At 49.7% G+C, this 26,832-nt stretch overlaps 1 protein-coding gene and 1 long non-coding RNA gene across 2 annotated transcripts in view; one reads left to right on the plus strand and one right to left on the minus strand.

Annotated features, from left to right (window-relative positions):
• On the plus strand, window positions 1-12,671 carry LOC116453077. Its single transcript, XR_004243670.1, has 2 exons — window positions 1-133; window positions 7,511-12,671. It is a non-coding gene; the product is annotated as an uncharacterized LOC116453077 (long non-coding RNA).
• Window positions 11,825-26,832, minus strand: part of RNFT2 (ring finger protein, transmembrane 2) — a 25,998-nt gene continuing 10,990 nt past the window's right edge. The window contains exons 8-11 of the mRNA XM_032128132.1: window positions 19,570-19,719; window positions 16,314-16,379; window positions 15,277-15,378; window positions 11,825-14,379 (exon numbers count right to left, since the gene is read on the minus strand). Of these exons, the coding sequence (XP_031984023.1) occupies window positions 14,245-14,379; window positions 15,277-15,378; window positions 16,314-16,379; window positions 19,570-19,719 (453 nt within the window). The 3' untranslated portion in view covers window positions 11,825-14,244. The remainder of the gene's footprint in view (window positions 14,380-15,276; window positions 15,379-16,313; window positions 16,380-19,569; window positions 19,720-26,832) is intronic.

Consider the following 26,832-nt stretch of genomic DNA (forward strand, 5'->3'; position numbering starts at 1 on the left):
GCCGCCTGGCCGCCGTGGCGGGGCTGCTCTGCGCGCTCACGCCCGCGGCCGCGCTGGCCTGGCTGATCCGCAGGAGGAGCCTCTAGGGAGAGGGGCGCTGGACGGAGCGGGGAGCAGGCGGGACGCGCAACAGGTGGGCGCGGGACGGGACGGCCGACGGGGCTCGGCTCGGTGCGGCGGGGGGTCGGCACGGGCGGCGGCAGCGGGCGCGGGGGGCTCGGCTCGGTCCGGCCCGGCGGAGCGCGCTGTCCGCGGTACCCGCGCCGCGCCGGGCTGCGGGGGCCGATCGCGGCAGCGCACCGAGCCACGGGCTGCTCGTACGGGCGCTGCCGGGTCGCACCCATCCCTCTTCCTTATCCTATCCCTCTTCATCTCCTTTCCCTCTCTCCTCCTCTCCCTGGACTGCCGGTGCCAGGTCGCACCGACCTGTCGCTCTCCCCTCTCCCCCCTATCCCCTCCATCCCCACTTTCCCTCTCCCCAGGACTCTCCAAACAACCCTCTTTCCCCTTCCCCAAACTTTCACGGCTTCCACGCCTGTGGCTTCCCTCCGCCCGCGCCACTTGTGCTCTCGTGGGGCAGTTTCAGCTGCATGCCCGGCAGCGGCGCGGGGGGAGGATCCGAACAGGTCCGTGTTGCCCCAGCTGCCGGTCCCGGGAGCTGGAGGATGCCCCGCGCACCCGTGCCTCCCAGACCTCCAGCCCTCTTCTGCGTGGAGGAACTTTCCCTGCGTCCTGCCATTCCCTGGTGAGCTTTAGACCCACGGGTGCTGTGGGGCACCCATCACTAAAGTCACTGGGTAGTGGAATGTCCCCACTGGACTTTGCAGTGGGGCAGCCTGAGACATTGGCTCTGTGTTTTGGATAATGCCTTGCCCACTGCTGGGGGTTCTCCCCGAGGGGGGTCCCAAGCCAGTGGCCAGGAAAAGCCCCCAAGCCCAGTTACTGCTGGTTCTGTGCTCCAGAGCCACTGAAAAAACGAGCAGCAGGGAACCAGGGCATTTCTGGTCCTGTAACCTTCGTTGTTGTCATCGTGGTGACAGCTCCGGGGCTTGTGGCGACAGCTCTGCATCCTCAGCCCTGGGAACACTCAGGGATACTGAGCATACATGGGGTCACCTCAGGCATTTTGGGTGCTCTGGAATGCTCTTCGAGTCGTGGATTTGTCACCACAGACTTAAGGAGCATGGGTTCCTCTTTTGGGTGCTTTAAATTGCATCATAAACACCCCCTCCCGTGTCTCTCTGTGTTCAGGGAACAATTTCAGTGCATGTCTAACTTTTCACTGTGCACTGGTTTCCCACCAGCTTGGATAGGGTAGTGTGGAGGGGAAGTAGGGTTATCAGAGAGTTTAAAAATGAGGTTTTCCAGCAGGTCTGTGTGTTTGCACTGTGTGTTTGTGCACTGGGGGGGGGGGCATTGTTGTCATCCATCTGAGCCACAACTGCTGTGTCTGGCGGGAGGTTCCTCTGGTCACCTTTGGAAAGCTTTCTTTGAAACAAAACCAGAGCAAAACTGCGGTGTTTTGATGAATCAAAGTCTCAATTTCTATAAAAGCAGGCACTGGATGGTGCCTGCAGGGCTGTGTCCAGCAAAGCTCTCAGAGGTGGTGTCAGTGGTGTGGGACTGTGGTCAGGAGCAGAGCAAACACGTCTCTCCCTCCCCATCAGTTTGTGGCAAGTTTGGTTCCAGTGTTTGGAAGCAAACCCACCCGTCTGGCTTGCTGGCCTCTCTGAGCTCAGAGGTGAAATCCAAGGGGGAACTGCAGTGATCTCCCTTATCTAATGTCTCAAATGTCCTTTCCTTTCTACCAAGCCAGGGAATTTCCTCCCTGCCCAGTCTGGGACTCCATCCCAAGCAGAGAAGGTGGCAGGTGAGCAGGGCTGGCAGAGGGAGCCTGTTAGCTGGCCCTGGTGATCCATGCACACACTCAGCCCAGACTTCCTGGCAATCCCACGAGGCCAAAGCTGTTTGGAGTCTTAATTTTTGTGAAGGTTTATTGGGCAGACACTATTCTTTTCCCCAATCTCTTCTGCTGTTGATCCTGGAGTCCTCACTTCAATTTCTGCCCACCAGTTGCTTATAAATGGCTTTGATGAGAGGCTGTGGAAAAGCCAAGCTTATCCCGGGCGCCTCCGAGGCGAATTCCATGGGCAGCACCTCGTGCCCGCAGCTTCAAGGGCTGCCACAGACAGGAGGTGCTGAGCTGCCTCCAGATGCTCTTGGACACAAATACAAATGTCAGGCTGAAGGGGAGCTCCCGGTGTGTGATAGGAAGCAGTTTCAGGGATAAAGGTGCGAGGTGTGGGGATGAACAGGCTGGTGACGCTCTCCTGGCTGTCCCTGTGTGCAACCTGTCCCGCTCCTGCCACGCTTCTAAGGCACAAGTGACCAAGCTGCAGATGAAAATATAATGCAAGCTCAGAATAATTAACTATGTCATCTACACCTCAGTTCCTGGGTTATTCTGGCCATTAATAATCTTTTCATCCTGAGTAGTAATTTGCTCCCACCAGTGGAGGTTTCTGACTGTCTGCAGAGTCTCGGAGCCCCAGTGATAGTGCAGCAAGCTGGGTTAGCCTTGCAGATGAGGTAAGACAGTATTTGATTACCCCAGCAGAGTATTTCTGAACAAAACAGGCATTTTTCTGCCATCCTCAGAGAACTCTGCAGTGACAATAACATTGTCCTGCAACAAGCTGGGAAGCCCAGCCTCTAAACACTTGTGATCTTGGGATTTCATGGAAGGGCTGGCAAGAGGAGAGTAACTTGTACAGTTAATGAGTGCCCTGCAGAGTCAGCCTTTGTCTCGTGATCTGGTGGTTGCAGAAGGAATGGAGAAAAGAGGAAAAGGCCAGTTTCAGCTTGGGTTATTCCTCGAGTTTCCCTCCTGCTTTTTCAAGAGGCAGAATGCCGTGAGTGTACGTACTGCTTCTGAGGCAGAAGGTTGGTGCTTGTTCCCTCAGCTCCGTGTGGCTTCACACAACAGCACAGCTCAGGGAATAATCCTGTGCTCCAGGGAACCTCTCCTGCTCTCACAGCCCTGGGTGATGCCAGTGAGAGCAGGATTAGGGCCGCTGCGTGTGACCAACTTGCATCTGTGGACCGTGCTTGGGATTTGGGGATGGATGCTTTGCAACTGGCAGTTTTGTGATATGTAATCTGACATCACCTTGAAACATCCAACCAGGGCATGAAGTATAGTTGTCAGGTGCCAGTTTGGCATACAGTGTCACTTGTATTGCGCTCTGTTAGTTCAGGAGTGGCAGTGTATTAAAATCAAACCCTACTTGTCCCTGCCAGCTCCACCAGCCTGGTTCCATGCCCACTGTGTTGCCAGGAATTCCCCCCACTGTTTGCTGCGAGGTTCATGCAGAGCCACTCTGTCCAAAGTCTCAGTGCAGTTAATTATCTGTATTAAAACTGGGTTGATAAGATTTCTGGAGGTGTCCCACTGAGCTGTGCAGGAGAGCAGAGCAAACGAAGGACCAGAGGCAGTGGAGATGCAGAGAGCTGGTTCTGCACCAGGACAAACATCCAGCCTCGTGCACCCCGTGTGTGTCCCTCAAACAAAGAGGCAGGCTCTGTTGTTTATCCTCCTGGATGAGAAAAAAGCCAGCCCTTCCCAGTGGCAAGCATCCTGCTCAAAAAAGCCAAAGGTCCCCGCCACCCTCGCCCCAGCCTGACAGTTAAATTGCATAAAGAAAACCTGCAACGTTAACTCTCCTGATAAACAAGCAGCAGAGTTTGCACAAGCAAACAGCAGCCCAGAAATGGCTCATTCCACAGGTGGACGGACCGTGGCCAAGCCGGACAGTCTCTGTGGGAGGACTGGATCCCCAATGTATTTTTGTACTGTCTGGGTTCCCTGGTCTTTCTCAGCGAACATCTCCCAGACACACCGTTCTTCCCAGTTCTTCCCTAGTACTCTTGAACCCCCTCCTAATTGTTTTTTGGTCTTCCAAGTTCCCCTTCCATCTCCCGCGGAGATGCTAATGAAGTGTGAGTGTACACGGATGGGGCTGCTTGGGAATTTGACAGGGCTCTTGCCCAGCCCTTGTTCCCTCATTAAGCTGCTGCTGCGTGAGGACGGAAGCGATTGTGCCTCGTTTTGTCCCTGCCTCCAGCGTGCCCTCAGCGATGCAAGCCCCTGGATGTATTTTTCCCTTTCAATATATCAATAACTGTTATTCAGTTTATTAGAAGTGGGACGTGTGCCAAGTGAGTGGCCCGTGTAATCCCTTTAAATGGAGCAGTTCCATGCTGACACAGTAGCCGTGAGTAGAACTCCTTTTTCCAGCTGCTGCTGGAGCCGGGAGCTCAAACTCTGCTCTGGCTTCGTGCAGGTGCTGCCCAAAGGTGGCTTCTCCTCCTCGTCTCCCTGAATAAAGATCAGTCAGAGAAGTGCTGAGATGAGATGCAGGACCCCCTACCTGAGTCGTTTCATGCCCATCCCACTCAGCATCCATGAGGAAAGCAGCTTGTTTTTTTTTGGTAAACGCCAGCTTAGCGAGCTGTGGGATAAGGCTGGAGAATTCCAGATAATTGGGAAGTAAGGCTGCCTGTGTGTGTTAAAGCACCGGGATGTGGCGAGGTTGGCTGAGGTGGTTTAGCAACCAAAGGGATTTGTTGTCTCATAACCTTATTGCTCCATTTGTGCAATGGTTGAGAGCAACAATCTGAGCAAAATCTGCCTCTCCCTAAATGCCCAGGCAGAGAGGGGTACATCACCAAAGGGAATGTCAGTTCCCATGAAAAAATTTCAAAGGAAATGAATTTTTTCTTATCACTTCCATCCATGTTTCCAATAGACACTGCAGTTTTATAGGAACTCAGCCATAATTCCTTTTATTTTATGAGTAAATTAAAATGTTGATAGTTGTGGACAGTTTTCCCCAAAGTTTCAGCCTTTTAAGAATGACACATAAAATAATCAATTTTTCAGCAGCTCTGCAGAAGGGATATGCTGGCTCTCTTTCCAACTTACTATCCACCCCAGGACAAATGGGATGTAGTTTGGCTTTCCTCAGCCTTTTTCAGACCCAAAGTACCAAATTTTGCTCTGTCTGCTGAGTGCCTATTGTGGGAAATTTGGAGTAACTCCACTGGAGTCAATTGGGTTGCCCTGGATTTACGGTGCTGTAAATGAGATCAGAATTGGCTCAAAGTATATTCCATTAATGAGTCAGATACTGGCAATGCAGCCAATATGCACCCAGAAGTGGCTTTAACACAGCCTAGGATATTCAAAATTGGTTTATTGAGAGATGGGCTCAGGGCCAGGATTCTGGGGTTCTCTTTTATTCTTTCCATGAAATTCACCTTCCTGCAGAAGGCCAGCACGAGGCTGATGCAAAACTTAAGAGCCATTTAAGCCCTTAGAATGGGGCTTGTGAGATGCATAAACATTGTGCTGAGCTCTTTGCCTGCCCTGGAGCAGATTTATCACTTGGAGTTCAAGATGTTCTAGGATTTATCAACTTTTACGGGTTTTTATAGATTTTCTATACGTTAAGTGACACAGAGAGACAGTTTGTAAAATACGGTGACACCACAGATGATCTGTAGCCGGCCATGGGTGGCACAGCAGGACAAGGGTTCAGAGCTTGGCAGTTGGAGGTGCTGCTACAGGAGAAATAATAAATAAGGATTAAATGGTTTTGCTGCTGAGGAAATCCTTTAATCAACTCCTGAACTCTTTATTCCAGTGTAACTTGAGTAAATATCTCACCTCTGGAGTGGCGGCAGCCACATCCTCCTGCTTTGTACAATGCCACACTCACAGCCCCGGCTGTGCCCTGCTCTGGGGAATTCTGGCATCGTGTGGGGAGTGCAGGTGCCCCAATCCTCTTCTCGTGGTGTTTCCCAGGTCTGGAGAAACCCGTGGTGCTGTGTGCCTGTCCCTAAGCTGGTGAGGGATACAGGAAGGGCTGCGTCCCGGGCGTGCAGCTCCGGAGGCTGAGCAGGGGCGCATTGCAAGCCCTGGGCTGTCCCTGACAGCTCTGCAGTGACTCTGAGCCCAGCTGCTGGTTTTGTGTAGCTGTGTTTGTCCCTTCTCACACAGCAAACACCTCTCCTGTTTACCTTCTGCCAAAAAAGCCAAGCAGCTCTGCTAAACCCCTCTAGGATACTGTGGTACTTCCAGAGGGCAGGTGAGATGTGGGAGATGGAGCACGGAGGTGCAGCAGCGCTGGGATGGGGCTGGCTGACAGTCTTGATCACGGCCAGACTGGAAATGTGCTTCACCTGTGGATGATTCACCCCAGCCTTCCTCCTTCCAGCTATTCCCACTGTTGCTTCAGGTTCCTTGAAACTAGAAAGCAAGGCTAGGAATGAGGGAGGGAGAGGCTGGAATTGCCACATCCTGTGTGCAGCTGGCAGGAATTGGGATAAAGCAGTCGTGGTTCAGTCTTCTGCCGAGGAACCAGAGACATTCCAGGTGGCTGGAACAGGGAAAGGTCACAGCCCCAAGGCTGCATTTGGGCAACAGGGTGGGATTACTGGGGTGTCCTGGAGTCAGGAGTTGGACTGATGATCCTTGTGGATCATCACACTCCCACTTGGGATACTCTGTGATTCTGCTCAGAGTCTGTGGCAGCACCAGAATTCACCTCGTTCCCTGGAGGTTCAGCTCATTCCAAGGCTGCCTCCTGCCACCTTCCCGCTGGCATGACCAGAACAGCAGGAAGGGAAGGGATTCCGGAGTAAGGCAGCTCAGGATCTGCCCCAGAGCTGTTTGCCAGCCCTGATTACGCTGTGCCTTCATGGCTGCTGCAGTTGCACCGTCAGCGGCTCCCCCTCCCCTCTCCCAGCCGGTGAAGTCACCTCATCCCAGCAGCCAGTGGAGATTTCTCTGTGCAGGGTTTTATAGGATCACTCATTGTCCCAGCCTGCCAATGAGACATCCATGGGATCTGCCCCAGCAAGGGCTGCTGTCAACAAACTGGGGGCTAAATGCTGGGAAATGGGAATTTCGTAGCAGATGCCCCTTGGGCACCTCTTCTGCTAATTTGCACCTAGATGGGTGCCTTTCTCTGAGCACTTTATTAATTAAGGCTCGCAGCCCACCTGTGAGGCAAAGAAGTTATTAGTGCCCTCATTTTCCAGCAGAACTGAAAGCAGTGGTTTGCCCAAGGCCACAAACCTAATCAGTGGCAGAGCCAGGAATGAGTGAGTTCTTCCAGTCTCCTGTGATACTCCATGCACCCCACTGCCTACCTGGAACAAATTTAATGGCTTCCCTAAAAGTTCACATTTTTGTTAACGTGATGTAAATGAAGATGGAGCAGCCAAAAGGAGCCTTGCAAGGAGGAGAACTCCCAGAAATCTGCAGTACCCAGGGCCAAAGGCATCATCTCCTGTCTGAGCCACAAAGCATCCTCCCCATAAATTCCACACCTCTTCTTGTCTGCAAATTTAGTAGGAGGGTTCAAGCATAAATTTAAAAGAAGCTTTTATTGTACCCAGTGCATCAACATAATTAACACCCAACCCCATTCTTTTGCTTTCTTAGGCTGGAGCAAACCCTGTGCCCTTGGAGAAAATTGTTTCCCCTTTTCCTCCAGGGAATCCAGAGCCTGAGCAGCAGCTGTGAAGAGTGGAGAGAAAGAAAGAAGTGGGAGATGCTGGAAGTGCTTTGGGCGACATGAGAAGGAGGATTTGCCCGGAAGGAGCTGTTCAAGGGCCCAGCAGCAAACCAGAGACACAAAACCTGCTTATATATAGAAGAATGTAACCCTGTGTATGCAGACGTGGACGCGTGCATGCCTTGTCGAGAGCGTAAGCGACATTCCCTGTAGATCGCTGCTGTGAGCAGCCCTGCTCCTGCAGGCCGAGCCTTGGCACTGCTGCTGGCCCTGCTGGACACCACCCACTGCCCTGCTGCCCCATTTATGCAGCAGGATGAGGAGGAATCTCTACACCCAGATTAGTAATCCTGAGAATTCCAAACGTGCTGCAGCGAGGGCATGGCCCAGGCATGGCGGGGAGCGGGTGCGGAGCAGCTCGGACAGCAGTTTGTGTGTGTAAATATTCATGCTCTGGCACCAGGGGAGAGCAGCTTTCCTATGACTTTAGTTTCTCTGGTGCTACATTTAATATTTGTCTGGGGCTAAACTGCCTCTCTGTGGTGCTACAGTTTCCCCAAGAGGATGTTCTGAAACGTGGGACAAGGAAAGATCTATTTTGGTTATTGATATTTATACACAAGATAGCAAAAAATAAGACTTGTTGAGAAGGTGCTATTTTTTTTCTTTCTTTCAATCTCTGCAGAAACTAAGACAAAACAAATAATCTACCCCAGAACTTTATAAAACTCCTTTTCTTTGGAGCAGTTTTCTTTTTATTTTGACAGTGTGGAGCTTGGGAAGCAGCAGGCACTGAGGTGGAAAGGACACAGAGCCCTTTCCACTGCAGTGTGCACATCAAAGTCTGCTAGAGCAGCACTTCCTACAGCTCCAGAGCTGGGAATTCTCCTGCATGGTGATTTATTCAGTCCCAAATCCTGTGAACCAGGGAAGAGAACTCTTATCCAGACTGATCACTAGAGCAGGGGATAACAGGAGAACTTGGCCTTAGAAGTCAAAGGGCTTTTTTCAGTCTAGTACTGAGCACTTTTTTCCTTGCAGCCAAAACTACCTGTCAGATTTCGGGTACCTTCCACATACAGCAGTGACTGTGCACAGTTTTTTAGAAACATTTTTCCTACCTTCAGATATTTGCAACAGAAAATCGACCCTGCCATGGCAGGGAGGGCATTTTCAAAGGCATAAAGGAATGTCAGAACCCGATTTCTAAAGGAAATTTGGCTCCTTGTCTTTTAAAAATACTTCCCCCCCCCCCCCCCGAGCCCAGCCCAGGAAGAAGCCGAGTGGCCGCTGTGTCCAGTCAGACCCTGCATTTGCCAGTGCTGCAGAAGAAATGTTTCTAAGCAATCTGAAAGCTAAATTCTCCCTTTATCAAATATTCACCGCAGTGTTTGGAGCCCCTGCACACATTTTCCTGGGTGTTACTGATCCGAGTCCATTCCCAAACAGCAGCAAGGGCTCTGCTGGAAGAGCAGATTGTTCCTAGGGAAGAACCTTGCCCTGCCGTAGGTGATGTGCAGTGTTGGGAGGGGTGGTGTAGCTCCGTGTAGTTTGTCTGTCCATACCCCTGGGATGGTCTCAGAGCCACAGGGACCAGTGAAACATTTTCCTGCCATGTTTGGCCTGATGCTCAGTAATCCTCAGCATCCTGAACCCCATCCCAGCTCAGTCTCCTACAGAAACAAGGACAAATTCTTCTAACAAAAGGAGGAGCCTCAGCTGATCCCAGCAGTGCTGCCAGTGCCGGGCAGAGCCTTAAAAAAACCAGTTTCTGGAAATCCCTGGAGTGTGGGAGTGAAATTGTGTGTATGGAACCGCACAAGTCCCACTTGAACAGGAACCATGGATGTGACACTTGGCTCTAGGGGACACCCCCTGCAGCTCTGCCCTGCACATCCTCCCCAGGCCTGGGACAGGCCCGGGGCTGGGTCACATCCCTCAGAGGCTCTGCCACAGATTCCTCACCTCTATCAGCTCTGAATGTAATAAACTTCTCACCTGGAATAGGCATTATTCCATTTGCCCTGTGCACACAGCTGGCACTGCCCTTGGCTCTCCTGCTGTCCTGGCTGTTGGGGGCTGCTCCCAGTGTTTCAATTCTCTTGGAACAGCACAGCCAAGGAAAAGGAAAGGAAGTTCTGTCCTTGCCATTGAGGCCCCACCTCGGGAGAGCCCTCAAATCTGTGATCAGCCCCAGTGCAGGGATTGGCTGACCTCCCTCAGTCCCAACCCTCCGTGGACAGGCTTGTCTGTAAAAATTCCTAAACCTCAGAGCTCCCAGGGGATTGCTCTCCTCAGGGGCTCCAAACAGTCAGCAAAAAATGTTAAAGACTTGTCCTGCCCAGCTTGGAACATCTGTGGTGCTTCCCACGTGGAAACCAGAGCAGGTCTGGTACCCCAAATCCTGCTTTGTTCCTGGTTTTCTTCACTTCTGTAGTTCCAAACCGGATGTTTCGCATGAGCCGAGGGTGAAGTTGTTTTGTAGCCAGAATTCCCTGTACAGAACTGGAATTCCTTACTCGAGGGTACGGATTTGTCAAAGCCTTACATTTTGTGGTGTAATTGCTATCCTTGAACGCCTCCATTTTTGACAAGGGGTGGTTTTATCCTTTCTACAAGATCTGCTTTGCCCCTGGTTGGTGTTTGCATGGAAAGGGAAGGGTGCTGTGAACTCCCTGGAAATTCCCTGTTCCGTCCTGTGGGCAGGAAACCGGCACAGTTCCCCTCTGGCCCTTTTGTTTTCTCACAGCAGCCAAGCAATCCCTGGGTTTGGTCAGCTGGGAAGGCTGGGGAGTGCTCTCCAGACGGGAAAACAGAGCCCTCTCAGGTTTCAGCAGCGAGGAGAGCGCAGTTATGAGCTCATGGTCTGCGCACAGCACAGCTGGCAGGGAAGTCTTCATGAATCTTTAAAGCAGTTCTCTGCCGAGACAGCTCCCAGCACAACCTGGAATTCCATATTCCAAGGTAAAAGCAGCCTGGTGTGGGCTGCTGATCAGCTCCCCTGCCACCTGCTCACACAGCTCCTTTGGCCAGGTGAACTCTGGGCTGCACCAGCGACTCCTGGGTTACACCAGGGCAGGGTTTGGCCCATGAGCTCCACATTCCTCCCTCTTCCCCCTTAGAATTATTTTCCACAGGTAAAGAAGCGTGGAATGGGACCAGGCCTCCTGCCACACACCCCGGTGTGCCCAGGAGGGGCAGCACCCAAGGCAAACATCCAGCAAATCACGCAAACCAGGGAGCTGCCACTGGGGAGGGGTGAGAATCCCATCCCGCTCCTGCTTCAGAGCAGGGAGGCAGGAATTCCTCTTTGAGCCAAGCCCATCGCTAAAGCAGTTCCCTTAAATCCCAAACACTCCTTGACTCAATTTCATCTGATTTGTGAGTTTTTGTTTCCATATCACAGTGAAGTTATAAAGGTTTTAAACCCTCAGCGTGAGCAGAAGCAGTTCCTGCTATTGAAATTCATCACATACTGAACTGGTTAAACTGGTGCAGTGTCTGTCCACAGACAGCATGGAATGAGGCACTTCCCAGCTGGAAAACTGCACTGCCCTGTGAAAATGGCCCTGATGAGGACAGGATAGCACATCTGCCTTAATACTCAATTCTCCTACACAGCATCTGTCCCTGATCTCAACAGGAGCCTGGGATGTATAGAACAGAACTTGAGGCTCCACATCAAACCCTGGACACACACTGTTGTCCCTGTCCAGCCCTCCTGGCTGTATCCCAGCTCCCCAGCAGGTTCACAACTTTCCTTGGAGCCAGTTTGCTCCCAGCAAATTTGATTTTCAATCCAGGCATCAAACTCAGCCTCATTCTTGTGTAACTTTGCTGTGTGTGAGCTGAACTTTCCATCTCATCACAACCAGTGAGGAGACTCTGGCCATGCCAATTCCAGATCCAGGGGCTGAGGGAACTGTAAATACCATGGGAATTGGGCTCCCTTAGGCCCAGGCAGTCTGAGAGGAGGGGAGGGATCCTCACCTGCTGCTCCTGCCTTGGGTTTCTACACCACAGAATACAAACAGGTGAATATTTTTCCCTGACAATATTTGAGTACAGGAGTGAATTTTGATGTGACTTCAGTGTCCACCCCGTGGAAATTACTGGAGTGCTTGAATTTCCCAAGGTTTTTAATATTTACAGGGAGTGACTCTCGAGCTTGATAAATATTCACTGAAAGCATCTGAGGATTAAATGGCCATTATTACTTACACCTTTATTAGTTACACCTGTATTAGTTACACCTTTATTAGTTACACCTTTATTAGTTACTCCATCAGTAGTTAGAGGTGGCACCAAGCAGAGCAAACCCAGCTGCAGTGGGATTTAATTCCCTGGGTTTTTACAGCACCCCTTTTCCAGTCATTCACCACAGCTTATCACAAAACCCTCCCCGTCTGTCCTCGTTAGTCCTGAGGCCACTGCGAATTCCCCAGTCTCTCCCGGGGCGTTGCTAAGGGAATGGCAGGCAGGGAATGCCCAGTTCCTGGCATTTTGCTGATCCAGTACCACTGGGATTAACTCCAGCAGGGTCACTGTGCAGGTTTCCCCCTCACCAAAGCAAGGGCAGGGCCTGTGCTTGGAGTTCCTGGAGCTCCAGGAGGCTCCTGGTCCTGGCTGGATGGGGCTTCTCTCTTTTGTAAAAGGAATTTCATATGCTGAGACTCTTTGTACATATTTATAAGGAATTTATTAAAAAAAAAGAAAAATAACTGTTCAATGGCAAAAAAAGGCTCCGGGTTTTATTTCCTCTCTCAGAGGAACTTCCTTCCCCAGCCTTCCCTGCTTTCCCATGGAAATCAACAGGCTCCCAGCAGCTGTTACTGGAATGGAAGTTCCCCTGGGATATTTTCTGGTCCAAGTGTCATGTTCCAGGAGAAGGTAGGACCATCCTCCCAAAAAACCCCAAAACTTTAAGAATGCAAACCCAACCTTTCCCTTTGGTTTCCTGCCTTATCACCAAATAAAGCACTGATTCTGAAGCAGTGTATCCCACGCTCTCTGTAGAGCTGGGCTCCTACTGACCTTTTCCTACACTCTCCAAACACATTTTCCAGGAGCATTTTGGAAAAAAATTCAGAATGAGAAGTAGCTTTTCAAACAGTTTGAAAGCAGGAACACAAATCCTTGGTTCATTGGCACTGCAAAGTGACACTGAAGCCTTTCAGAAGCTCCCTGCCCATGGAATCCTCATTTCCCCTTTTCCTGGTGCATATTCCAGGCTATCACACATCATATTTTTATGCCCAGTGAAAACCTTGCTTTCTGCCTTTCTGAACTCTCTCCCCCATCCCAAAGATGAGGGAAGCTATTCCCATTGCAGAGAGCAATGAGATTCCTTGGCTTAGTTCTCCACTTCCACAGGATGCATTTGACAAGGATTTGACATCGCTTTGTTTTGGAAAGTAAAGCTTCTCCTCCTCTGCTTCCCTGAACCTCCCAAGCCAGATTTGGATTTTCCCCAGCTCATGCTCTGCCTCTCACCATTCCTCCTCAGCCACACTGAACTGGTATTTCCAAAGAAATGTGGAGCCTTAATCCTGTTCCCATCAGCTCCCGTTTGCTTTAATCCTTCCCCTGTGGAGTTTCCACCAGCACAGACTCAGCCTCATTCCCCCAGGAACCTCTTCCCGCTGATGGCTCAGGTGGGGCTGTCACCTTGAGCCATTTCCATGGCAATGAGCTGGGAAGATGCTGCTGTTCCAAAGGGGTGGGAGCAGAGGTCGTCTGGGGACAGGAAAGCTCCAGAACAAACAGCAGCTCCTTCTGAGGGCTTGTGCTGCTGGAGAACCTCAGCAGAGACCTCGGCCACAGGGGTGGGGTTAATTCCCGTCAGGGACCTCCCTCCTCCAGGAGCTCCTGCTGAAGCTCAAGGTTCTGGTTTTCCCTGGAGAACCCAGGCAGGTCCTGGCTGAGGAGCACAGGGCAGAGACCCTAAGTTTGTGAAATGCTCTTGGTCAGGAGCTGGATTTCCACGCAGACAAACCCACCTTGAGTTTAACCTTCCGCTGCTCTCCCCAGAGACTGGGAAATCAGGAGTCTCATCATGAAAATTAAAGAAGAAAAACATTCCCAGGGAAAGGAAGTGTCATTTCCAGCTTCACTGGTGTGGTCCTTCCCAAGTTCCCTGTGATTTTCTTAAGGTGACAGCATGTGCCATTTGTGGAATCAATTGGAAAAACAGCTGGGAAATGACAGTTCTCCAACTGAAACTTTGGACATGAGGTTCTGAAGCACTGCTTGGGAAGAGTTCTCAGAGGTGCTGTGTAATTCTGTAAAGTTATGGATTCAGGGAATGCAGGGCCAGGTAAAGTGAAGCTCCTCAGCCAGAGCACAGCTTTGTTCAGCACGTGCAGTCACAGCTCCCCTGCCCTGGACACGCAGTGTTTGTCCATACTAAAAGGACAGGCAAATAGGAAACATCCCAAACACTTTATAACCATGTAAGCTCCAGAAACGTCCTGGAGTTTGCCATAACACAACCCACACCTTCCCTGCCTTTGAAGGTAAAGTTTCTGGCCAGTCACAATTGTTCTGTTGGCTCAGAGCTGGAAGAAAGATTGAAACAAAACCACAGGCGACTAAACAGGGGCACAGGATCCTGGGGTTTTCCAGCTGTTCCTGCTCTGTGCCCTGGTGAGCTGTCCTGCTGTCAGTACACCTGGAAGTGGGCAGAGGTGGTGCCGTCCTTCCAGCAGCGCAGGGTCTCCACGGTGACCGAGCGGCACAGGGGACACGTCTTCTCCCGGTCGAACCACAGGCACAGGCACTCCTCACAGAACACGTGCTGGGGACAGAGGGACTGTCAGCAGCAGCAGGGAGGGAGCCACAGGACGTGGGACACAACCCCCAGTTTGCCAAAGCTGATGGTTTATTGCTGGTCTGTAATAATAGCACTAGAAAGAAACACTCCAAAGGCCTACAACACCTGGGCTGACAGGGTTTCCTCTACCACATTTCCATCCTCAGTTCCCTGAGTTATTGAAGTCCTTAGTGAGCTCCAACGACTCCTCTCTTCCCCCTGCTCCTTGCATTTGCTTTATTCTGCTCCCAGTTTCCCCTTTTCCACAAATGTCAGTTTTCACCCCTTATCTCCTCCTCTCATTTCTGCACTGACCCCTCCCCGGATTCTCTCCAGCACACACCATGCAGTCCCAGACTGGAAGGACAGGAAAAGGGCAAGGAGGGAACATGAGGAGCTGTGAGAAGCTGAGAACTCCTCCACACATGTGAAGTCACTCCTCAGAATCCCAGCTCTGCCAAGCAGATCCCAAAGCAGCTTCTCTGGGCCTTCCAGCTCGGAAACATCTGTACAGATGTTCACAGGCTAAGAGGCACCTTTGATGCACAGGATGGCTTTAATTTGATAACCCTGTTATCAAAAGGGAGTATTAAAGCTACCCAGCCTCCCCAAGGGGCAGGTAAAACTCTGCTCACTCTAGACCCAGGATCTGCACTGCCCATTCCAGTCCCTGCCCCACAAGGCTCTGTCCATCCCACAGCCACAGTCACCCCAAGAGTGGCTCAGCTGCCATGATCCAGGGGTTATCCAGGGCAATAAATATCCACCAGGAGCCGGATCAAGACCCAGCAAATGACTTCACAAGTTCCCAGGCTGGCTGTGCCTCTCCCCACTGCAGGAGTTCACTGAAGGAATGCCAGCAGGGGAGTTTTGGGGTCTTACCTGGCACATAAGGATCAGAGGTTCCCTGAACTCTGCCTGGCAAATGGCACAGATGTCTCCTGCCTCACTGCACTGCTGGCTGGTGGCACGGACTCCATAGGTCTGTCAGGGAGAGGAGGGGAAAAAAAACCCCACGTCAAAGGATTGGAAGGGTAAATGTGCACAGAGACACTGCTCTTCACCCCCAGACTTCCCACAAGGACACCGGAGTCGTGTCGCTCTTTGGGGAAGGGGCACAGGGGGAGTCTGGAGCTCTGTGCTCCCTGTTTGCTTTTCCCCTCGAGCTGACTCCATCTTTTAGGGCCTCCACTCGCACAGCAAGGATAACGGAATTTAATGAGCTCAACAGGGAGCTGAGAGCATTAATTCAGCATCATTTGCAGGGGTGTTTAGATGGGGGGAGGTATTATTATTAGCAAGTAGACAATAGAAGAAAGAGTAACAGCAGCAGCACCCACAGGCTGCCCACTTTCTCTTTAGATACAGGGGAGGTAAATATTGCTTTTCTCACTGTAACAGATTTAGGGGAAAGAGAAACCTGCTGAGGGAAAATGACCAGCCCAAGCCCAGGGAATAAGCAAGATAAGCTCCAGCAAACTTTGATGAGGTTCTTTTCCTCTACAGTCTTTGATTTTACCCTTTTAAAATGTAAGTCACGGCAGCAGATCTAAATATCAGCCCTGTGGAATGCAGTGCCTGGGATAATTCGTGTGTCAACGGCACTGCACACCAGGCGCCACAAAGTCCTTCCCACACTTGGCGCTACAAAGTTTTGTTAGCTCCTTGCAGTTGGATTAATCCCTGTTACACAGAGCTTCCAATCAGACAGAACAGGAACAATTTCTCACCACAGCTGGGGCAGGGCAGATGTCAGAAAAGGTTCCTGACATCCCTTCCAGGAGCCCCCAGCTTGTCCAGCCATGGAGCAGCTTTGTTTTCACTCTGTAGTCCTGATACACGGAGCAAGTTTCAATTTTATCATCCAGCAGGGACAAGGTTCCACCCCTGAGACTGCTCCTCTCCATTTAACTCCTTACCTGGGGGGTGCAAAGGACCTTCAGTGCCTTCCTGACACTTCCCACACGGCCACAAATGTCAAAAGACTGCAAAAAAGACATCCCATTTTAGATCATTTTCACAAAACCTCTGTGTGCGGGTGTGAGTCCAGAAACTCGGCAAACTCTCTCCAAATGGATACTCAGAGGGAAAAAAAGTAACAATTGTGCCAAAAAAGATTTCATGGTGATCATGAAATATGTAGTAAATGGGAATTGACAGTGGGGAAGGGTGGCCAGAAAAGCTTTGGGAGCAGCTGACTGCAAACTGGGGACTTTACAGGACACAAAGAGAGGCTGGCACCAGGCTGTGCTGGGGACAATTGTCCACCCCACTGAGTAGGGAAGGGCTAAGATGGACCCGTTCCCATAGGAAAGAGGAGGGAACAGGAAAGCAGAAAGGTAAAAAAACCAGGGGAAAACAGTTTGGAAACCTAATCCACTCCATCGTCTTTATCTTCCCTATCTGCTGGCAGAGCACAGGGAAAGACACTAAACTAAACAAGATGTGGAAAGTACCAGTGCAAGGAACAGCCCTGCATCAGCTGGGGCTGGTGGCCCAGCAGGAGCTTTGTCTGTCACCTGAGGGCAGGGGAGGCTGTGATGCTGCAGGTGCAGAGCTGGAGCAGCACTGCAAAGGCACAGAGAGCTGCAGTTGGCTTTCTGTTGTTTATGATTTTTGGTGATTAAGTGGGCTCACTGCAGGGAATGCCAATGAGATCATCCTGCAATGGATGTGGAAGCAAATGAAGGCACCAATAATGCTTCCAGTCAGCACAGAGAGGGCTCCCAGTAATGCTTCCACTCAGCAGCCACCACTTGAGGCTGCCCACTGCCTCAGACGTTCCATCACCTGACAAGGATGGGGATCAGCCCTTTTCCACAGTGCAATTCCCAGATTTTCCTGGTTGCTTTGCTTACAGTGTGACTCCAATGCCTTTGCTCCAATGTCTCCTCTCTCCCAGCTCATATTCCCCTCTCATTTCTTTCCCTCTGCATGTTTCAGAGGTCCAACACCCATTTCTTGCCCATGCCCTGCCTTTTGCTACACCAGCCATTATTTTACAACTGCGTTACTCACAGGGAGTGCTTCTGCTCAGGACAGGGAAAAAACACAACCTGGATGCTCTACTTGGGAACACCTGGGACTTCTCCTCCAAAACCGGAGGTTCATGGCTACACAGTCCATGTGGAACCATCACCACAGCTCCCAGCAGCTCCATGCAACCTCTTGGAAGTGCTCCTGCCCTTTGTGCAGGGGAAGGGGACACAGCCTCAGCCGAGCCCTGGATTTCTTCCAGGAGCACAGAAGCTCTCAGTGCCAAATTGGCTTCTGTGGTTTTTCTAATGTGGTTTGTGGCTTTGCTAATGTGGACTCCTCTGGGGATATTTTCAGTATCTCAGGCAAGGAATTGGAGCTGTAGCTCTGGTGACTGTAAATGGGATGGGCACACCCAGTGCTCCACACTCTGCACTGGGAGAGGGTGCTCCCCCTTTCCTCTCGCTTCCAAGTGAAGTCTTGGTGTGCAGAGGGCTAAGCCTAACCTGGACACAAACTGTCCAAAATGAAGCTGCTTTTCCAATCTAGATCACCCTGACACTCCCTATAAAGGCTTCACAGGACAGAAACATCAAGTTAACCCCTAAGGAACTGCTCCCACCTGTGCCAGGGCCTGAGGAGCCTCACCTGGGCTCTCTTCCCACAGCCAACCCCTGGGCCCAGCAGCTCTATTTAAGCTCAGCCCTGGAAGTCATAGCTCATGGTTGAGCTGCGCTCTGAAAGTACTGGTGTCCAGTTTGGCTGTGCCTTGCTCCAGACCCCACTGCTCTGGCCACCCCAGCACCTGGAGTGACTCCTCACCCTGAGCCTGCCTCATTGCTGTGGCTCTGCCCTGCAGTTGTCGGACTGTGTCTGACCCTGGCTGAGGAGGCCCTTGCCCTGTCAGCTGTAGTTTTGAGCTTGGCTTCCCTTGCTCCAAGGAGCAGAAGTCCCCACCAGCATCTTCCCCCTCTGAGGGCTTCTCCAGGTGTAGAAATGGCATGTAGAACTGCATCCCTTTTCCAGGTGTTATTTTTGCAAGCAGGGACACAAGAAAGGTCACGAGAAATTTGCTCTTGTATGTCTGTGGTCTGCATGCCTGAGCTGCCAAGCCAGAAGGGCAGGGAAGGGCTGGATACCACCGTGGGTCCAGGCAATGCCACCTCTGAAAGAGCCAACAATGCTCTCCCACAGCACGGAGAGAAGAGCAGGAAAGAGCTGAGGATGGAGGGGAGTGCTGCACTGGCCTCACGTACTCCTGTTCTGGCACTGTTTGCTCTGCTCCTGGCTTGGTCTCAGACCTGCTGTGACCAAATCACTTCACTGGCCATGACCTCCTCTGCCTAATTTGCTCAGAAGAACTGTAAAGTCCTCGACAGGAGGGGTTGCATGACCCTATTTCCATACAATACAGAGCTACACTATAATTTAGCATTACTCTGCTCCTCTGAGCTGCTTCCAGCTTGGATATATTATCTATTCTTTATTTTCCAGTCTGCTCCTGCAGAGCCACAGGCACAGACAGGTATCTGGGATGGAGCAAGCCTGGCCTTTCTCAGAGGGATGGACACCACAGCAGTAGAAATGTAACTATTTCTAGACCTCAGACCTGGCACTGTTCTGATTAAATCACACCTACTCGTTTACAACTGTACAGACTCTATGCTCTCAACATTCTTATTTTTGGGGGAACATTAACCTGTCCATCACTTGTGTCAGCCAGACCAGGACCCAGAATGGGGCAGAGCTGCCTGTTTTATCCAGGCAGGACTTGGATGTCCCTCTCTCTGCTGCACTCAGAGCTGTGAGTGGCAGAGGAAAGCTTAGAGACAAACATGTAACTGTCTGCAGCCTGCCTTTGTGTGACATCTGGAGCCAGCCAACACCTCTGCCAGCACTGCTCCCCCAAGGCCAGCTCCCCTTCTCCTGCAGCCTTTGCAGAAAGGGATTAACGGAGCAGCAATGACTTCATGAGTCTGATGCAACACTGGTGAGCAGCCTCAGATCCTCCCCCAGCTCAGCAATGCCCACACGCTGGGACAGCAAAATGCCTTTGGCTGTAGCACGTGGGGCCCTCAGCTGCTGCAGTTTCCTGGGCAGGGACAGCCACAACCCAAAGGTGCGTTTGTCCCCTTCAGCTGTGCTGCTTGCCCTGCTCCTGCCACACTCCCCAGGGGTTGTTATTGCGGCAGTGCTCACCTTGCAGAGGCTGTACATGATGATCAGGATTCCGCCCAGGAAGTAGCTGCTGGATGGATCATCTCCCATGATGTATTTGTACCACAGCTGGATGGGGACAAGGGAGCGGAACAGCTGGCTCAGCTCCTCAATAATCAAATAAAACTTTCCCTGCAAGACAACCAGGCAAGTGAGGCATGATTATTATCAGCAAGTCAAAAGGAGAACATTTAATTTGTGCAGGGCTGGTGTTCACTGATCACTGCACTGTTAAATGGTGCAGAGACCATATTCATGAGATGCAGCTTTCTCTGCAGCCACTGAACTCTGTGCCTAGAAAGGATAAATATCCCTTCATTCCTCCATAGGGCTCTGTCACTGACACAGCTATGCTGCATTCTGGAATTTTAAACTTTGCAGTGGGTTATGGACAGGCAATAAATTGTGTATCTGGACAATGCTGCAGAAAAGCAAAGGTTAATATGGGATTAATATGATGTAAATTGTAAACGTCATTATTTGTGAGAAAAGGAAAGCAAGTTCGATGTCTTTGACCTTACACCCCTTCTGAAAGTACAGGGATTAAATGGAAAGTGACCCTAGTCTTCCTGACAACTTTTTAGGTAATCCCAAAGAATCAAATTAATTATGTTTGCCAGCATCCCTGCCCTTCCACTCAGGCGTGCGTTGGCTCTTGGGCAGTGCACAGATAAAGACTGGTGCTGAAAATTAAACCCTCGGGGCATTTAAAACTTGAAGAGACCGAATCTTCCTGAAGACCTCAAGGAAGGAAAGGTGGGGAGGGGGAAGTGTGCTGGCTGAAATCTTCTCTCTCAAAAGAGACTCAAAGAATGGGCAACATCCTTTGTCAGCCTTCACCAGAACCTGAATAAAAGTGTCTAATTTAGGGCCACCCCCAGCCCTATCGAGGGTTTGTTCTGTCCCACGCTGTTTACAGGGACAGCTGGTGGCAAACTGAGCCCAGAAGGATGTTTAATCTGCAATGACATTATCTGGACTGAAAGATTTGGGTTTGTCCTGTCAAAATCCTTTTATTTGCTAAGCTCCTGGAGAAGGGGAAATTCCCCTGGAATTTTGCTATGTTGTCCCAGTTAGCTTTGTCATCAGTGATGTCATCGCAGGCCAATCACTAATTGGTGAGGTGGGGATGGGGATTAAGTCCTCGCAGCCGGGCTAGCAACAGCCAGCGCCCTTCCCCGGGGGCTCGGGATGAGATCACTCGCAGGCCATCCTGCTGCTCCCAACAAATCGAATCCTTCGGAGAGCTCTGGCACGCTCATGATCTCATATCCCCCGGGACACGAGTGAGGTCACACCAGCGGTTGCTAACGGACCCGGGCTGCTTTCCTGCTCTGCCCATCCCCTCCTCCGCACTAATCCCAGGTGGCATCGCAGAGCAAACGCGTAACAACAACAATCTGGGGTCCTAAATGCGAGCAATTTATTAAATTAGCACAGAGGTCTCTCTCCAGCCTCGTGCTTCGATGCAATCATCGTTTATTTCGGGAGCTCCTGTGGCAGAAATGACAACGCTGTCACCGTGTCCCTCCACACGGCTCTGATGAAAGCTCCCAGCAAGCAAAAGGCAGCAAACTTTGCTGTCTCCAGCTCGTTCCTCTCACCCACCATCCTTCATTGATCCTTGCTTCCCCAGCAGCTGGGCTGGGACAGGTCACTGCTTGCTCTCCCATTGCATCAGACAGAGCTGCTGCATCCAGCACCTCGGGCATCAAGGCTGGAATTCTTCTACAACACAAGTTCTGAGGCACTAAAACACCCGAGTCCACAGCGAGATGTCAGGAAAGCTAGGTCCAAGGCAGCCCCAGAGCACAGACAGGCTGTGGAGGTGGCAAGTGGCAGCAAGTGATAAACTTCAGCATCTAACCACAACTTCTCCAGCCTCCCCACAGCTTTCAGAATCCCCTTCTCTAAGGCAAGTCTTCAGTTTGCAGTGGTAACTGCAGGGTACCAGGATGTTTTAGCAGGTAGAAACTTGGTCACAGCCTCCCAAGAGTGAAGTTAAGTTTTAAAGGATGCATCCCTCCATGCAGCCCCTTAACAGCACCCACCTGACTATTAAATGTTGATAAGTTTAGAGTGATTCCAGCTGGGAGAGAGGAATGCAAGGGCAGCTGAGCATCACTTGAAGAGAACTAGAAAGTTCTAAGTCTTGTTAGGCATCTCAGTGCACCACACCAGCCCCTTCGTTAAACTAGGAAAAGTGCCAGAAAATCCAAAATAATTCTACAAAGAGCTGCTGCAGAAGTGAGGCCCTCCTTCTGAGCCAGAGGCTTGGAAAATGAGGACTGTTCCCTACAATTTCAGCAGCAAAATGCAGATTTCTGATAGCAGCAACTTACTGCAGACAGCACCCATCAGGGGTAAGCACACTCAACATACCTGTCTGCCACTTCTCAGCTTTGTTATCTCTTGGCTATCTAGGTTACATTTTTCAAAGTAAAATCTTTGTCTCAAGCTGTATTTTGTCTGAAAAAATCAGCTAAAATATACTGGCTTTTTTTTTCTTCAAGATTAGCACTGCATGTTATATGAAGCACAAATATAATTATTTCTCCTGTGCATCTGACTTGGCACAACAGCTTGAAATAAGGCAAGACCTGTCTCTGTTAGGTGACTTTTCCCATGTCATAAAAATCCATGTAAATCTGGGAATTTTTTCTGGAATGCACTGTAGAGAGATTGAACAGCTCTCTAAGATCAGCAAAATCTTTCTGGCGAGCCTGTGAGCCAGCCCCAGTGCAGGACTGGACTGTGCACGAGCCAGAACTGCAGAGATTAAATAGGATATTACCTGAAATTATGGCTCCTAATTAGGGTAAGTTAGGTAACAGAAGAAAAGCTCTGCTCTCACCAAGGGTTAAACCTGACCAAGAAGGGAGAAGGGCAGTGCTGGCCCTGCTTCCTCCGAGTGAGTTCTGTGAGAGCTGCTGCTGCTACTGCTGGTATCAAACACTTCATTAGCACACGTGGGGAAGGGCTGTGCTGGGATCTAATTTTAGCAGCTCTGCTGATGAGCCTCAGATACCACATGGTGAAATTTTGATTCCTTTTTTTCAATGCTCAGTTAAAAAAGCAAGTCTTGTGTATAACCCTCCATTTTTCTGCACCTCCTTCACCACATACAAAGACTGTTTTTATACTTCAAATCAAGCACTTATTTTGAAAGAGGAGAATTCAGCATTTTCATACAATTGCACTCTTCCTTCCATTCATGCAGTATTTCAGTCTGTAATGCACTGCCTATTTTTGCACACTGAGCATGTAACTTCTTGGTATTTTGTTATATCCTCACTACTTGATGGCAGATCTGCATCTGATCCCTTCTTGCCATTTGAGCTCTGCTCAGAGGAGCACATCTCTAAAATTTCTTCAGTCCCTTTACAACATCAGCACTACAGAAAACACTTTTAAAACCCCCTTATTTTCACGTTGCTGGCTGACCTCAGGGATAGCTTTTCTCTGCAGTTTCTAAATAAGAACTTGAGACACAGAAAGACAAAGGTCAGGGTAAGGCTGTTTTGGTGTCCAAGCTCAGATGTCTGGGATCAGACTTTTTATAAAGCCCTTCATTTTATAGATCACATTACCATTAAAAGCTGAACCACTGACTTCATTTTGCAGCTCTACCTACTTTTCTAGGATCACACAGGAATTATCTGGCAAAGTAAAGGACAGGATTTAATTCTCCAGTGTAGCATTCAACTTGAACTTGTAGAATGTTCTTACAGCAGTTTCTTTGTTTCCTATAAACTTCCCAGTTGCTGCAACAGCTTCTTTCAGTCTTTCACCTTCATCCTTGGGGTGTGGTGATGGAGGGAAGAAGTCTCACAGAAAAATAATGTGGAACAGTATAATTAAAAATTGAATCCCAACCTAGACACAGCAAAGGGGGCACATTGCAGCAGCAATGCTAATTCCCCCAGAGCCTCGCTGAGCCTCCACTGTGCAGCCTCTTTTGACATAAGGCTTTGCCTCAGTGCATGTGTGCCTCCCCACAAGGAAACAGAGAGGCACAGCAAGGATTGACACAGCGGAATTAGAATGGGGGATGCAAGGCAAGTGAGAGAAGTTGCAATGAGGCAACTGCAAGGTGTGATTAGCACTCAAGGGAAGCTCCAAGTCTCACTTGCTCTGGTGCCAGCAGCATTAGGGCATATTCTGAAACAGGGAGATGCTCAAAAAAACTTTGGAGACCTGCTGGCAATTTGGATCAGAGGAGAGCAGGCTCTGCTGAGATTCCAGGTCATGGTGCCAATAGATAAAGTGTTGGATAGGAGCAGTAAACAGCATTGTGGCACGGAGGATGCTGGTGAAAATCCATGCAGGACTAATGAGGAGTAATGTCAAGGTGGGACTAGAGGGGAAAATGAGAATTTTAGTTAGCACACAACACTTTTGAAAATAACATCTTTCATATCTTAAACTGGAAAGTTAAACTGGGAAAGCACTTAAGTGCAATGAGTTGTTTAAAGTTCAGTAGCAGTGACTTGCAAAGCATGTTGAGGGAGGGGGACAGAGGAGTCTCCACTCCTCAGTACCTGCTCTTATGCTTCAGTTAGTTTTTCAATTTTGTAAATAATAAATCCCACACTTCTGACTCTGGGACAGCACATCAGTCCCAGACTGCAGCAGGGAAAAGTCCTTGCAGAACATCCTGGAGTTCCCATGGCTCAAGAGGATCCAAGCTCAGACTGCTGTCCATGAAGAGTGAATGCGTTTGTGAGCGAGCTCCCCCAAAGAGGATCCAAGGTCAGAGAGGAGAGGGGAATGAGAGGATGGGCTGTCACCTGTCTGTGAACACCACTTCAGCCACACTGTGAGGGAAGAGCAGGAATAACTTCCATATTGCACAGCCAAGGACCGGGAACATCTTTGCCTGGCTATTTTTTATTAAACATCATCTATGTGCCAGTTCCCAGTGCGTTTTTTACTGCTTCTGTATATTTAGAGGACTCAAATGCTCCAAGAGCCTTTTTTTTTTTACCCCTTAGGACAAAAAAAAAAAAAAGGTGCAGCTTCAGAAGGAATTTGGAAATTAATGTGCCAGGTTCCATGGCAGAGCTGTACCCATCTATGGCAGGAAACATGATGTGCCCCTGAAGAAGGTTTTTGGTCCAAGGTCCAAGTGCAGAATTTGCAATTGCTGCCACATCCAGGCCAAGTTTTCTCTGACCAGACTTGATGAGATAGTACTTTGAAAATAAAAAGCACTAATAAAACAATCAACTGAAAAAAACAACCAAGCAAATATTTTCAGAGCTGCAGTGAGGGGCCAATGTCAGCATTCTCCTGCATTTTCACTCTCCTGGAAACGCAGTCCCCTGTAACTTGGCTGCACACCTGTATTGAGCATGCAGAGAAAATTCCTTCTTAGGGCCTTTCTTATGTATCAAAACGTCCTTGGTATCTTTGTCCCCTATAGAGATAGGGATACAAATATCAAAGAACTTGGGATAACAGACAGTTCTTTTTGGTTTGGTTTTCTTTCTTCCTCCCCCCATGTTTCACTCACTTCTCCAGCCCAGATTGCTGACAACAACATGAGGAGGGGATGGAAGACTTGCAGGCACCTGGGATTTCCTAAGTGAAATCTTTGGCAACTGTGTCTTTTTATTATTTATTTCCTTATTTTGAATTCCACCCCCCTCAAGCTGTCATTCCTTAGCAGTGAAAATGAAAAGCTGCCATTGATGTGTGTACAACAATGGAAGCCTCTGCAGGCCACATGGCTCCTGCAGTTTAATTTACTTTAATTCATTTAATATTGAACCAAATGATCTTATTTGCCTTTTTTAATGGAGAGCCTTCAGCATGCAGGGTGGGAGCCAAGCCCCCCCTTCCAAAGGAATGATGAGCTCAGCTGTTATTGAAACTTGTACCCAGCTCGATGTGCCTGGCACAGCTCGGGGGGAGGGAGGGGCACCTCCAGTCACAGGTATGATCCTTCTCCTGGAAACTCCACAGGCTCCAGAGCTGTGAGGTCAGTCTGATGCTGGGGTTACCTTCATCTTCCTGCTTTTCTCTCTAGTTCCCAAGCTCTTCCTTCCCTGCATTGATCCAAATGTCATCTTGGACCAAAAGTTGCCCTTCCTTTTCATACTAGGAACGCATGACCCAGGTGCTTTGGATGGGGAGAACTGAGTGTTCTAACCCAGATTTTTCATGTGTTTACTTTCAAAATGAAAAGATGCATCTTACTGATGTAAGCAGAGCTTAGTGCTATTCACTATTTTCATTAATGATCTTGATGGAACAGAGTAATGTATAGCTGACACTAAACTGGGAAAGGCTGTAAACGCACCCAAAAGAAAGATTATATTCCAAATTCATCTTGACAGACTGGAGAAATGGTCTGGAAAACAGGGAGGGAATGAAGACAGTCCAGAAGAGGATAGTAAGATCTGGAATTAACAATCTCTGAGAAAAGACTCCAAAAATTGTTGGTGTTCAGTCTACAGACAAGAGTGAGGGGGGATATGAAGACTGATAAATAAAAACAAAAACCACACAGTATTGAGAGAAGACCAAAATCCCAAGGAGAAGCAGGAAAAGCCAGGCTAGCTTTGCAAGTGCCTTTGAACTTCCAAAATGAGGAAATTCTGAAGAGCCAGCTCAGAGGCTGAGTGCAGGATGATTAAAGTTCCCCACACCCCATCCATGGGCAAGTTTTAGGATCTACTGCTGACTGCCAGCAAGAGGGGACTGCAAGGGAGCTCAGGATTAAATCCCTCTCTGCTGAACTCCACCCCTCAGGGCACAGCAACCTCCACTTCAGGCCCTCTATTAGGGGAGCAAGAGGCTGCTGTTCTGAGTAGTTATATTGGCACAAAAACTTCTCACTACATATCAATACACATCTTGAAAACATCTAGCTCTACTGAGTTAAATTCCTATTTCTCCAGCAGCCTGTTAGCATTAAGTGACAGCCACCCAGAAGGTCATAAACTCCAAGCTGGCCTTCAAGCAGAAATACTACTAGGAGGACATTGGGAAGAAGAGAGTAACTTTGTAACTGGTAAGTATTCACACAGCAGATAGCAAAACACTTGATAAAAATTTTGGTCAAAGTTCATGTGCCTAAATTGCACTAGAAGTGTTCTAACTGAGCAAAAGCTTCCATTTAAAACCCCTCATCTGCGTGGCACTGTGCTGGCCTGCAGCAGTCAGCTGTGTCGCCAGGCTCAGGGAAGGAGCTCAGCTATGTGATTACCAATTACAATTTCCACGGTGTCCTGTGGTTCT

This window comes from Corvus moneduloides, chromosome 18, assembly GCF_009650955.1.
Source record: "Corvus moneduloides isolate bCorMon1 chromosome 18, bCorMon1.pri, whole genome shotgun sequence".
NCBI classification, from domain to species: domain Eukaryota; kingdom Metazoa; phylum Chordata; class Aves; order Passeriformes; family Corvidae; genus Corvus; species Corvus moneduloides.